The 12,045-nt window shown below is 38.6% G+C and overlaps 2 protein-coding genes across 7 annotated transcripts; both read left to right on the top strand.

Annotated features, from left to right (window-relative positions):
- The first annotated feature begins 910 nt into the window (after window positions 1-910).
- HSP89.1 (HEAT SHOCK PROTEIN 89.1) lies at window positions 911-6,468 on the top strand. The gene is made up of 19 exons (XM_021950194.2): window positions 911-1,203; window positions 1,304-1,492; window positions 1,579-1,652; window positions 1,893-2,018; window positions 2,108-2,201; window positions 2,291-2,374; window positions 2,594-2,737; window positions 2,848-2,961; window positions 3,060-3,197; window positions 3,290-3,394; window positions 3,797-3,937; window positions 4,036-4,128; window positions 4,218-4,295; window positions 4,469-4,723; window positions 4,815-4,917; window positions 5,029-5,203; window positions 5,296-5,401; window positions 5,501-5,590; window positions 5,920-6,468. Exons 1-19 carry the CDS (start codon window positions 1,096-1,098, stop codon window positions 6,142-6,144), a joined length of 2,442 nt encoding a protein of 813 aa, XP_021805886.1. The 5' UTR covers window positions 911-1,095; the 3' UTR covers window positions 6,145-6,468.
- A 794-nt stretch (window positions 6,469-7,262) lies between these two features.
- On the top strand, window positions 7,263-10,516 carry OBE1 (potyvirus VPg interacting protein (DUF1423)). Of its 6 annotated transcripts, none has more exons than XM_021950148.2 (3): window positions 7,263-7,418; window positions 8,323-9,481; window positions 9,702-10,516. In XM_021950148.2, the coding sequence occupies exons 2-3, from the start codon at window positions 8,347-8,349 to the stop codon at window positions 10,319-10,321; spliced, it is 1,755 nt and encodes a 584-aa protein (XP_021805840.1). In that variant the 5' UTR covers window positions 7,263-7,418; window positions 8,323-8,346; the 3' UTR covers window positions 10,322-10,516. The 6 variants fall into 6 exon arrangements, with proteins under 6 accessions (XP_021805840.1, XP_021805841.1, XP_021805842.1 ...); XM_021950149.2 differs by having other exon boundaries at window positions 7,288-7,418; window positions 8,329-9,481; XM_021950150.2 differs by lacking the exon at window positions 7,263-7,418 and adding an exon at window positions 7,445-7,570 and having other exon boundaries at window positions 8,329-9,481.
- The last annotated feature ends 1,529 nt before the right edge of the window (window positions 10,517-12,045 follow it).

Genomic DNA, 12,045 nt, shown 5'->3' on the forward strand with positions numbered 1-12,045 from the left:
CATATCAACATATATATGTTCTTTTCTTATATTGATTTTGAGTTTGTGAAGACTGGTGATGAACAAAAAAGTCAGCAAGGCCTGCTAGATTCCTCATAAACTTACCATGCAGATGTGCTCAGTTAGAAATTTCTAACGCCACTGATTATTTATGCTTTCAATGGATTACTTTCGGAGCAAATACTTGGAACCAGATATTATTATTAGAGTTCTAGTTCTTGCTAGTATATTTTTAATGAACCATAAGCAATATTCTCATAGCAACATGGTTAGATCTTTTAGGAAAATTAAGTGCTAGTAAATGGAAATCTCTTGATAACCAAGTTGTGAAGCTTAATTTTTATGTATATGTTAAGAATAGGAATAGCCTTTGAGAAAGAGAAATAAATCAAGGGATAGTGAAATTTCTATTTTGTTACATTGGAAGTTATCATACTTTAACGTATTCCAAAAGCCAACGGACTGGTCTCAGGTTCAAACTTTTATGGCACCTTAGTATTGTATGTGTCTTATATGGGCTCCCTCTCTACTATCGCTTGTATTAAAAATAAATAAACATATTCGAAAAGAAAGCAACTATTACTTAGTCTAACTCGGCCGAGAATAGTTGTTATTACTGAGATTTTAGCTGATGATGCTTGTATTTTGGCTAGGCCTAAAATGTTTGCTATTTATTTTTTTAAGTAATAATCTTAATTATATTAAATTAATTTAATCTACGAGAATGTAAATTCGAACTTGGGGATTCGATTTTTTTTATTTTTAAAGTGAAATAAAAATCTTCAGTCACAAATGATTGGCCCAAACTGATCTGCAATCTGGGCAGGGCATTAGCTGAGACCGAATGAGTTATTGGGCTCATATCAAAAGCTCCTACAAACCTAACCACTCAAAATACACAATAATAGAAAATTTTTAGTTTCATCATTTTCTTGAAGTACCAAATTGCCCTTATCGTCTCCAGAACCTTCCCAAACCCCCTCCCCGGGTCTCTCTATCAGAAACCCCTACTAAAACCCTAACACCTCACTCACAACTCATCGCTCTCTCTCCATCTCTTGGCCTTCGTCATCCATCTATCTATCTCAAACCAATATGCATAGGCTTCCTCGACGCTCCGTGTCCGCTATCCTGCGCCACGGCGGCGCACGTCACCGGACCACCGCGGCTCCAATCTCCTGCGCTTCTACCCACTTGGGTTCGGTGCGTTCTCTATAACTCTTGGGTTTAGCTTTTCACGCTTTGAGAAAATGATTACATATAATACAAAAAAAAGTCTGAATTTTTATGTGTATTTGTGTAGGTGGGAGAAACTGATGCCAAAGTGAGATGGCACTCAGCGTTGGCCTCTGGGAAGTTTAACCCTTGCAACCCCACGGTTCAGTTTGCCTCTAACAATGGACTGTGCTTTGGCAACCGGTTTGAGTCCAGTGCTGCAGCCTCTGATGCATCGGCCGAGTCTCCCGCTGAGAGATTCGAGTATCAGGCTGAGGTAATGTCATTTCACCTGTTGGGTATTTTTTAGATTGATTTTGAGGATCAATGGTTTCGAGAGTGTTGTTTTCTTCATGGTTACAGGTCAATCGCCTCATGGACCTCATTGTTAACAGCTTGTACAGTAACAAGGAGGTGTTTCTTAGAGAGCTTATCAGGTACCTATTTGGTATATTTGATATTATGTAATATTGATTATCATTTCTTTCCTATTGGGTTACGTTGAGAGTCCGAAAAATTGCGATTGGACAGGTGGAGCCTGAACTGATCATACATTGGAATTTGAGTTAACAGTACTAAACACACATTGGAATTCAATAAATAGTTGTTGTGTTTGAATTTAGGTGGCACTAAGTTATTTAGCGTATGATATGTTGACATTATGAATTTTTCTGCAGCAATGCAAGTGATGCCTTGGACAAGCTCAGGTTTCTCAGTGTTATGGAGCCTGATCTTTTGAAGGGTGGAGGTGATCTTGATATCCGTATCCAGACTGATAAAGACAATGGGATCATACATATCATGTAAGCTTAACTGGTTTTTACAGTATTTTCTTCCCCTTAATGATTCTTCTTCACCATATCAATGGTGTGGTCTTTCCCTTTGTGTGAAGTGATTCTGGCATTGGTATGACTCGGCAAGAACTTGTTGACTGTCTGGGAACAATTGCACAAAGTGGGACTGCAAAGTTCTCAAAGTTGTTGAAGGTATAATAAGTCTTTGAGATATTATAAATTATTTGAATTTGAGATCCTGCATTGAGGTATCTTATATGCTTACAAATTTGTTTTATCAGGATAGTAAAGATGCCGGTGGTGACAACAATTTGATTGGTCAGTTTGGTGTTGGCTTTTACTCAGCATTCCTTGTTGCTGATCGGGTAAGTTCTTAACCAGAAAACTGTGAGATCCTACGACTTTTAATCTGTTGCTTTCTTCTTTTGGTCAAGTGGCTGAATATATAATAATGTTGGGGTAGTCCTCCCACTCCCCAAGTTCCTGCCTACCCTTTGAGGGTTCAACTTCTCCATTAAGAGTTGAAACTTGTGTATAGAAATTTCTGTACTGCTCAATTGTTATGTATCTCCTGTTGGTTGTAGGTTGTTGTCTCCACAAAGAGCCCAAAATCTGACAAACAATATGTATGGCAAGGAGAGGCAAATGCTAGCTCGTATACAATTCAGGAGGAGACTGACCCTGAGAAGCTTATTCCTAGAGGAACCCGCCTGAGCTTGTATCTCAAGGTCAGTGTAAAATACTTTTTAACTTATAAATAAATAAATAAAACCCTGTATATAGTTTGCCTATGACTCTGATCTCCAAGCTAATTCTTTATCTGTCTGGCTACTTTCAGCGTGATGACAAAGGTTTTGCTGTTCCAGAACGGATACAGAAGCTTGTGAAAAACTATTCACAGTTTGTTTCTTTTCCTATATACACTTGGCAGGAAAAGGGGTACACTAAAGAGGTAAGGGTTTTTTCCCCATCTTCTGAATGCTTCTACTTTTGTCAATGGTTTTGTATGTTGTATGTTCAGGGCAATTATTGGGGATGGTTTCATTTCAGGTTGAGGTTGATGAGGATCCAGCTGAATCCAAAAAGGATGAAGAAAATGAGAAAACCGAGGTACCAAAGAAAAAAACGAAGACTGTTGTTGAGAAATACTGGGATTGGGAGCTCGCTAATGAGACACAACCAATATGGGTGAGCCTTAACAGTTTCTTCTTTGTATGTTTACTCTGCTTTTTATGGCAGTAACTTTTTTATGCTTACATCATTCCAATTGATATATACAGCTTCGCAATCCTAAGGAAGTGAATACGGAGGACTACAATGAGTTCTACAAGAAAACTTTTAATGAATACTTGGATCCACTAGCATCTTCGCACTTCACAACAGAGGTATTTTATGACTGTTACTCCCTTATAAAAATAATTTTTAAGATCCTCAACAAATGCCACTTGTAGTAGAATTTTGAAGTAAATGTTGCATATTTCTGTATTATCACATGATGTCTGCTTCTTGAGTTGGATAAAAGTTGTGTGGAATTGACACTATCTAAGTTAATTATTGGTTTTTTTGTTGTAGAATTTTTAAAATTGCATATTTGTGGTATAGTGGCAACTATCAGGATGTCTTCTTAAGTTGGGTAACAAATGGACGTTATCTAAATTTGAATGACAATTGAAAATACAGCATTAGTGCCTGAAGTTAGGATGAAATGTGTAGTTCTATTTGACAATGTACTCGTACTTAATTGCTCATATGTTCCGCTTTTAAGTTGAAGAGGTTGCTATTTGCAGGGTGAAGTAGAATTCAGGTCTATTCTGTATGTTCCAGCGGTTGCTCCTAGGGGGAAGGATGACATAGTCAATCCCAAGACAAAAAATATAAGGCTCTATGTGAAAAGGGTGTTCATTTCAGATGACTTTGATGGAGAACTGGTAAACAAAATAAAGACATTTTTACAAGAGAGTAATGCATGGTTCTCTTAAATGTAAGCTTATTGGTTCTAATTGCTCTTACATTCCCTTTTGAGTAGTTCCCTCGATACTTGAGCTTCGTCAAAGGTGTTGTGGACTCAAATGATCTTCCACTCAATGTTTCACGTGAAATTCTTCAGGAGAGTCGTATTGTAAGTAAATCTAGCACACTGTCTTTTTAACCTTTAGGTTCCAATTAGTTTACTTTAAACAAACTATCGTTTCTGTGATCTACTTGAAGGTACGGATTATGAGGAAGCGCTTGGTTCGGAAGGCCTTTGATATGATCCTGGGAATATCCATGAGTGAGGACAGAGCAGTATGTTTTTGCTTCTGTTTTTTTATCATCCTTTGTTTTTTGTATGTTTTCAGTCTTGTGGAATTATGATACAAATTTCAACATCTTGGCAATTGATGCCTCTGCTGCTTGGGGTAGCGAATGATATTGCCCCCCTACATTCTTTAAACATATCCCTTTGTTGTTTATTGCAGGATTATGACAAGTTCTTCGAAAATTTTGGAAAGCACTTGAAACTGGGTTGCATTGAAGATCGTGAAAATCATAAGCGTATTGCTCCATTGCTTAGATTTTTCTCTTCCCAAAGTGAGGATGTGATGATCAGCTTGGATGAATATCTTGAGAACATGAAACCTGAGCAGAAGGGTATCTATTACATTGCTTCTGATAGTGTAGAAAGCGCAAGCAATACACCATTCCTGGAAAAACTTCTTGAGAAGGATCTCGAAGTATGTATTGCCTCTCAAATAATTTGATGATAATATTTGATTATGCTGTTTTATGAATTTATGGATGATTTTTGTTGTGCTATTCTTGTAGGTGTTGTACTTAGTTGATCCAATTGATGAGGTTGCCATCCAGAACCTGGAATCTTACAAGGAGAAGAAATTCCTTGATATTAGCAAGGAAGATCTGGATTTAGGTTAGTTCATTGGAGCCCTTTGAGTTGATCCGATTGACTTGACGTTCTTGCCTCTTTGATTATGTTTCCTTTGCTAAGGAAATCTGATATGTATTAATGACCTTTCTGCAGGGGATAAGAATGAGGAAAAAGAAAAGGAGATTAAGCAGGAATATGGCCAAACATGTGATTGGATTAAGAAACGTTTGGGTGACAAAGTTGCCAGTGTTCAGATTTCAAACCGTCTTAGCTCGTCACCCTGCGTTCTTGTATCTGGGAAGTTTGGTTGGTCTGCCAACATGGAGAGGTAGAGTCCCTCTGTTGCTGAATACATGTTTCAAGAATTCATATAGCAGAACCTGATTGTTATCCTCTGAACTTGTGATTGGACTTTTCCAGGTTGATGAAGGCACAAACTGTTGGTGATACTTCTAGCCTTGAGTTTATGAGAGGCAGGAGGGTGTTTGAGATTAATCCTGAGCACCCAATCATTCAAAATTTGAATGTATGTTTGCACGGAGAAAGCTACTCTCCCCAACTCTCCCAATCTTAAAAGACTTGATCGTTTTAGAAAGTACAATAACATTTTAATCCTGGTTTGCAGGCTGCAAGCAAGATCAACCCAGATGATGAAGATGCTATTAGAGCTATTGATCTTTTGTATGATACAGCTTTGGTGTCTAGTGGTTTTACCGTGAGTATTCAAGCTTGCTTCACATCTCTTGTTAAGACTGCTCTTAGGATTATTAGATCTATAGCAACCATTCTTCATTTCAACTTGACCATTAGGAAATCCTGGGCCCTGAAAATGAAAATGCACTTTACCTCGTGGTTTGGTGAAAATGAGAATTGCTTTTTGGATTTGAAGGTGCCACTATTTGTTGGTTTGAGACACTAATGCTACAGACAAGTATCACTCTCTAGGAATCTGTTGTAGCCCATGCTAAGGATGATGATTTGCATGCTTATTTGATCAATGTTTGATCTTCTTACATATTCAACTTGTATGTCTTGTTGATGCAGCCTGAAAATCCAGCACAGCTGGGTGGAAAGATATATGAGATGATGGGTTTGGCTCTTTCTGGGAAATGGTCTACACCCGTCGCTGAGGTTCAGCAACCAGGACCCCAACACCACAACCCAGAGACGTTAGAGGCCGAGGGTCAGCATCCAGCAACCCCACATCACAACAGCGAGATATTAGAGGCTGAGGTGGTTGAGCCTGTTGAAGCCGGTACCCAGAAATGAGGAGCAAGAGTCATTTTTCCTTTTTGACACTAAATTCTCTTTCTTATGCACAAAATTCAGTGGGTAGGTCTTTTAGTGGTGCAGTTGATAAATGTCTGGACATGAGTGTTAGAAATATATATATTTGAGGGAGCTGGTGACCAGAAATAAGAGCACAAAGCAACTTTCCTTTTTTGGTACCAAATTTTCTTACAAAATTTCAGTGGTAGGTCTGGCTGGTGGTGTTCATATATGGAGACGAGTCTTATGATATATTTGATGGACGTAGGCTGTTTGGCTGAACTCTATAGGATTACTTAATAATCTTATGGTTATTTTGACTAATTCCTTTCCCCTTAATTTGTACTTGTTTTAGTTTGTCTTTTATTTAACTAATGTGCAGCATCGGATTGACCAGCTATCTTCACCCCAAGACTGCAGATATTATTTCCATATTACATCATTTTAAATTTCAAGCCTCTACATTTAGCCTCGGTGCATTTATACGCATTTAGAAAAATTTAAACCGTTTTAATTGATCTAATGGAATTGAATTATTTCACATCAGCACAATTGTATTAGATTAAAAAAGTCTCCTTTTGCACTGTATCACTTACCCATCTATTCCCCCTTCTCTCGTGTAATCACATCATAATTATCAAAGGCTGGAATTTGATTCCCAAATCAATTCGACATGGCTCATACTAATAAATTATCTTTTTTAATGTATTAATTTTGACTTAAATATGATATGTGAATTAGTTCTCATAAAAAAAAATTGGCTCTCATAGATAGTCTGATTCTAATTTATTAATGGTACAGATTTTCAAGGAATATAATGTGAAACTAATATTTATTTTCAAATTTGATCAATCAAAATTATACAAGTATTAAGTGAGATAAATGTTTCCTGAAATATAATTTTAATTTTCCATGTATGCTATAATGCTACGGCATTTGTCAAAGAAACATGTGCAAAAGTCAAGCGGGCCAAGCAGCGAAGTTACCATTTTGACCTCGACAGTACAACGTGTCGTGAACGTCGTGACTTGTCAGCAAATAAAAAACAATAAAAGAAACGTGCTAAGCCAGTCAATTCCAACCCAAGACCGGCTGAGCCGGTCACCCCCAACGTTAAAAGTCTTCACTTTCCCGGTAAAAACACCGTTGCCGTGTCCCAGGGGCAAAATGGGAAAACCACCTCTTCATAAAAAGTGAATTAAACTTCCCAATCTGTCTCTCCGCGTCTGTTCTCATCTTCTCTACTGAGCTGAATTTCTCTCGGGCTTCGTCTGGTAAGCACTCTCTCTCTCTCTCTCCTTCTCTCTTTGTTCCTTCTGTTTGGTCGCTGAGAAAATCGTAGAAAATGAAAGAAATTTTGTTTAGTTGGCATTGAATTTGTTGCTTTTGATCTAAGAATTTGACGAAAAGTCCACACTGAACAAAGGCAAGTATTTATATTAGGATCGGTTCCGTGACCTCCGAATTTGCTGCTTAGCCTTCCATCTAGTCTTGTTGCTTTAATTCTCTCTGTGCAACGAAGCAGGTTAATCACCAAGCGAAGCAGATTCAACGGCAAAGTAGACTTTTTTGTTTTGAAAAGAAAAAATTGGGGTTTTATATTGTGTGCAAATTGGTAAAGGTCTGCCTTTTTGTTATATGTTTCTGAAATGTTTCTGTTGCTTGAACGTTGTTTCATTTCGTAATTTGGAGATTAGAGGCTTTTCTGAAAATAGCATGTTTAATATTGATAGTCTTACGGCAAGAAAAAAGCTTAGATTCGTAGTATTATTTTATTCAATTTCAGTACTTCTGTTGTGATGATTAATTCTTCGGAAACAGTACGACTGGCAGCTTTTAATAGATGTAGTAGAACCTGGATGATATGCTTCTCGTAGCAGTTTGCGTAATCAATCACAGGTATCCAAGCCAGTTTGATGTAAATGAAAATTTGTCAAATCGTCTCACCATTTGCTGTGTTGTTTTTGGGATTTCATCTTAACTGATAGTTGCAGATGTTTGTCTGTGCATGCACATATGTCTTCTTTTGGGTGCTGAGTGCATGTTGTTAATTCTCAACAATGAGAAATCTTCTATATTTTTTAACATTCACTTTCAGATCTAATATGCAAAATGTCACGATAGCTTTCAGAAGAGTAAAAATGTTAGGGTACTTGGCTGATACTTCTATTTCTGTAGTTGCAGAAGTAGCGGATCTGGTGGATGGGTACATCATCTGGCTCCAATATACACCACCAACCTTCATCAAAGATGCTTCCTCCTCGTCAGCAACCACGAGCTGGGGGACTACAAACCTCCCTGTCCCTTGTCTCTTCAGATCCTCGGCTTTCCCCTGAAGAACCCAGATCAAATTCTGATCACAGACGTGAGTCCCCTACTGAGAGTGCCAGTTCTCGAGAAACATGGCCTACTGCTGATGCCATAATGGCAAAGAAGATGGAGAATGGGAAAGCAGAAAATGATTGCCCAGAACAATCAGTCATTCGCCGTCTTTCCAGCGCTGATAAGATATCTCTTCGAGACATTGCAAGAGAGCGAGTTGATATAATCTCTGAAAAGATGCATCACCTACCTGATGAGTTTCAGGAAGAATTAAAGAACAACCTCCGAGTAATCCTTGATGGGAATGGTGGTTCGCAGCAGAGAGATGAATTTTTTATCCTGCAGAAGCTTGTTCAAAGTAGAGCAGATTTAACAGCGAAGACTTTGATTAGAGCACACAGAGTACAGCTTGAAATCCTTGTTGCAATAAATACCGGGATTCTGGCCTTTTTGCATCCAAATATCAGTCTGTCGCAAACTTCCCTTATTGAAGTTTTCGTGTACAAGAGATGCAGAAATATAGCATGCCAAAACCAGATTCCAGCTGATGATTGTACATGCGAGATATGCACCAAAAGAAATGGTTTCTGCAATCTTTGCATGTGTGTAGTATGTAACAAGTTTGATTTTGAAGTGAACACTTGCCGTTGGGTTGGTTGTGATTTGTGTTCTCATTGGACTCACACTGATTGTGCTATTCGGGATGGACTAATATGCATGGGTGCCTCTGGTAAGAGTGGATCAGGGCCATCCGAAATGCTTTTTAGGTGTCGAGCTTGCAATCGGACATCTGAGCTACTGGGTTGGGTCAAAGATGTTTTTCAACACTGTGCACCTGCCTGGGACCGGGAGGCTCTGACGAGAGAGCTTGATTTTGTTAGTAGGATTTTTCATGGAAGTGAAGACCCCCGAGGGCAAAAACTCTTCTGGAAGTGTAAGGAACTCAAAGAAAAGATAGAAAGTGGACTTGCAGAGTCATCAGCAGCTTGCAGAGCAATATTGATGTTTTTCCAAGGTATATATTCAATGTTCATCCTAGGGAAGAACCATGTCTTCTGGTACTTTCAAGTCTACTGGAATAATATTTGTGGTTTATTAGGAATAATTGAACTCCAACTCTAGATAAATTTTCGTGGAATTTTTGTTTCAATTTTAGTAATCTGCATATTGTGTTGCCTTTTTATTATTATTCATTTATCTATATTGTCCTGATTTGAAGTATCTTCTTTATGAAGAGCTTGAGGTAGACTCTCCAAAGAGCCTGGAAAATGGGGAAAGTGGACGGCTGATAGCCCCGCAGGAGGCCTGTAATCGAATTGCTGAAGTGGTGCATGAGGCCATAAGGAAGATGGAAATGGTGGCCGATGAGAAGATGAGAATGTACAAGAAAGCCCGAATGGCTGTTGAGGCTTGTGACAGGGAACTCCAGGACAAGGCCAGGGAAGTTCAAGAACTAAAGATGGAGAGGCAAAAAAAGAAGGTACAAATCGAAGAGCTGGAGAAAATTGTGAGGCTCAAACATGCAGAAGCTGATATGTTCCAACTCAAGGCTAATGAGGCAAAACGAGAGGCTGAGAGGCTCCAGAGGATTGCTCTTGCCAAGTCAGATAAATCGGAGGAAGAATATGCCAGCAGCTACTTGAAACAACGATTGAGTGAAGCCGAGGCAGAAAAGCAGTATCTATTTGAGAAGATTAAACTGCAAGAGAGTTCGCGGGCATCCCAGAGCAGCGGTGGTGGTGGTGACCCATCCCAGTTGCTGATGTACTCGAAAATGCATGATATGCATTACAACGCCCCTCCTAGGGCAGACTGCCTGCCAAACGAACGCCATCCTTTCAGAAAAAATCCTTGAGGAGTGGTTTCTAGTATGTACCGTGTATTATTTTAACTTCAGTAGTAGCAATGTTACTTTATTTGGTGAACTAGTTTGAATGCGATGACTTGTTTATTATGACCTGTGGCCTGTGGGCATTTTTATCTATCTACGAAGGCTGATAGCTTTTTAACTTTTTCCTCGTGTATAAAAATAAGTATATGTTTTGGTGGTGTTGGTTGAGTGTTTTGGGGTTGATTTATTTGATACGTATCTTTTTATTATGTAAATTTGGCATTCAACAGAAAGGTGCTTTATTATTATTTTCTTCATAACACTAAGGGGGGATTTTACTTATTCGACCATTTATAACTGAAATTACTACAAAGCTTAATTCATAGCTCAGTGCAGTGTTGGGCTCTTCTTTAGGTCGCTAGCTGGAGAAGCCTCGTCGTCTCTCGTCGATGAAACCATGTATTCCGAGCAGAGATTGATGGGTAAGGTTTACTGGAACGAACATAAAGTTCTAAACGCCATAGTGGTGCTAATGCCATGACACCTAATTGTAGAGCTGTTACAGACATTTGGAGTGACAACTTTGGCATTGTTTAAGAACAAGCCTGATCTTCTGGAATGGGTGACGCTGATGATCTTGCTGGGGGTGCTTGATGGAACCAGAGATCCATTTGGAAAATGCAGCAAATGCCCGAAATTTAGTGCGGTCGGTGTCGAATGGCTGAGGATGAATTCTGGGAGATGATGTGGAGTGGAGTGACTGCAGCTCTTGATAATTCCTGATCATTTGGCATGAAGAAGGTTATGTCCGTATTTCGCAGCGATTTGGGAATGCTGCTATGTACGAACTGAAGGAGGATAACAAATCCATGGAAAGACCTCATTCTCATGTCAGCCATGGCTGCCTGCAGATCGGTTTCGTTGATTTGTTTTGCAGGCTTAGACTCTCCAACTGCAAATAGGAGGAAGATGAAAAACCAGATGGCCATTGAGTACAACTTTGGGTGTAATTCTTTGAGCTGCTGATGTACAGGGATGGTCTAAAATTTAAAGTCTGGTTTGCATTTCATTCTTTTTGAATCATCAACCAAAGATGATCGGTTAAATGTTTGGCTGCATTAATTCTATAAAGGGGTTCAGCTGGAAGGTGATTTATGCATGCCGGGCAGGTAGTAATTATGCTGTTTTTTTTTTTTTAAAAAAAATAACTTTGATCTACATTTTCTTTCTTTGTTTAATCTAGTGGGGTCCCAAGTTTCCCCTCTAGTTTATTGAAAAAAAAAAACAACAATTCTCTTTTTATGGTGCCTTCCAATGATTAGACACAAGTAATATCTTAATTGCTGAACAAAAACATTTCAAAATTAAATGTTATGGTTAATGCATAATAAATAGCGATCACTTGTGAACCTGAAGTCTTAAGTTTGATTCCCTTCATCGTTTGTGATAAAAAGAAATTTCTTTTAAAGTAATAACAATACAATGTTGACCCTTTCAGTCAAGTGGGCTGCATTCAAATGTGATTAAACGGTTGTTGTATGATTGTTATCTTCTTCTGCTTGAGCAAATATCAAGCTTTGAACTTCAATTTGGCTGCATCACAAAGTTTGAATTTGAAGCTCAATTTTGACCAAAAGGTCCAAATAGTCGTGGACAGAATTGGAGATTGCAATCTTTCAAACTCAATATTATAATACACCAAAGATAAGAAGAGCAAACATCATGCATGAGAATGACCCAAAATAGAC

This window comes from Prunus avium, chromosome 3 (genome assembly GCF_965620075.1).
Source record: "Prunus avium chromosome 3, drPruAviu1.hap1.1, whole genome shotgun sequence".
In the NCBI taxonomy this organism is placed as follows: Eukaryota; Viridiplantae; Streptophyta; class Magnoliopsida; order Rosales; family Rosaceae; genus Prunus; species Prunus avium.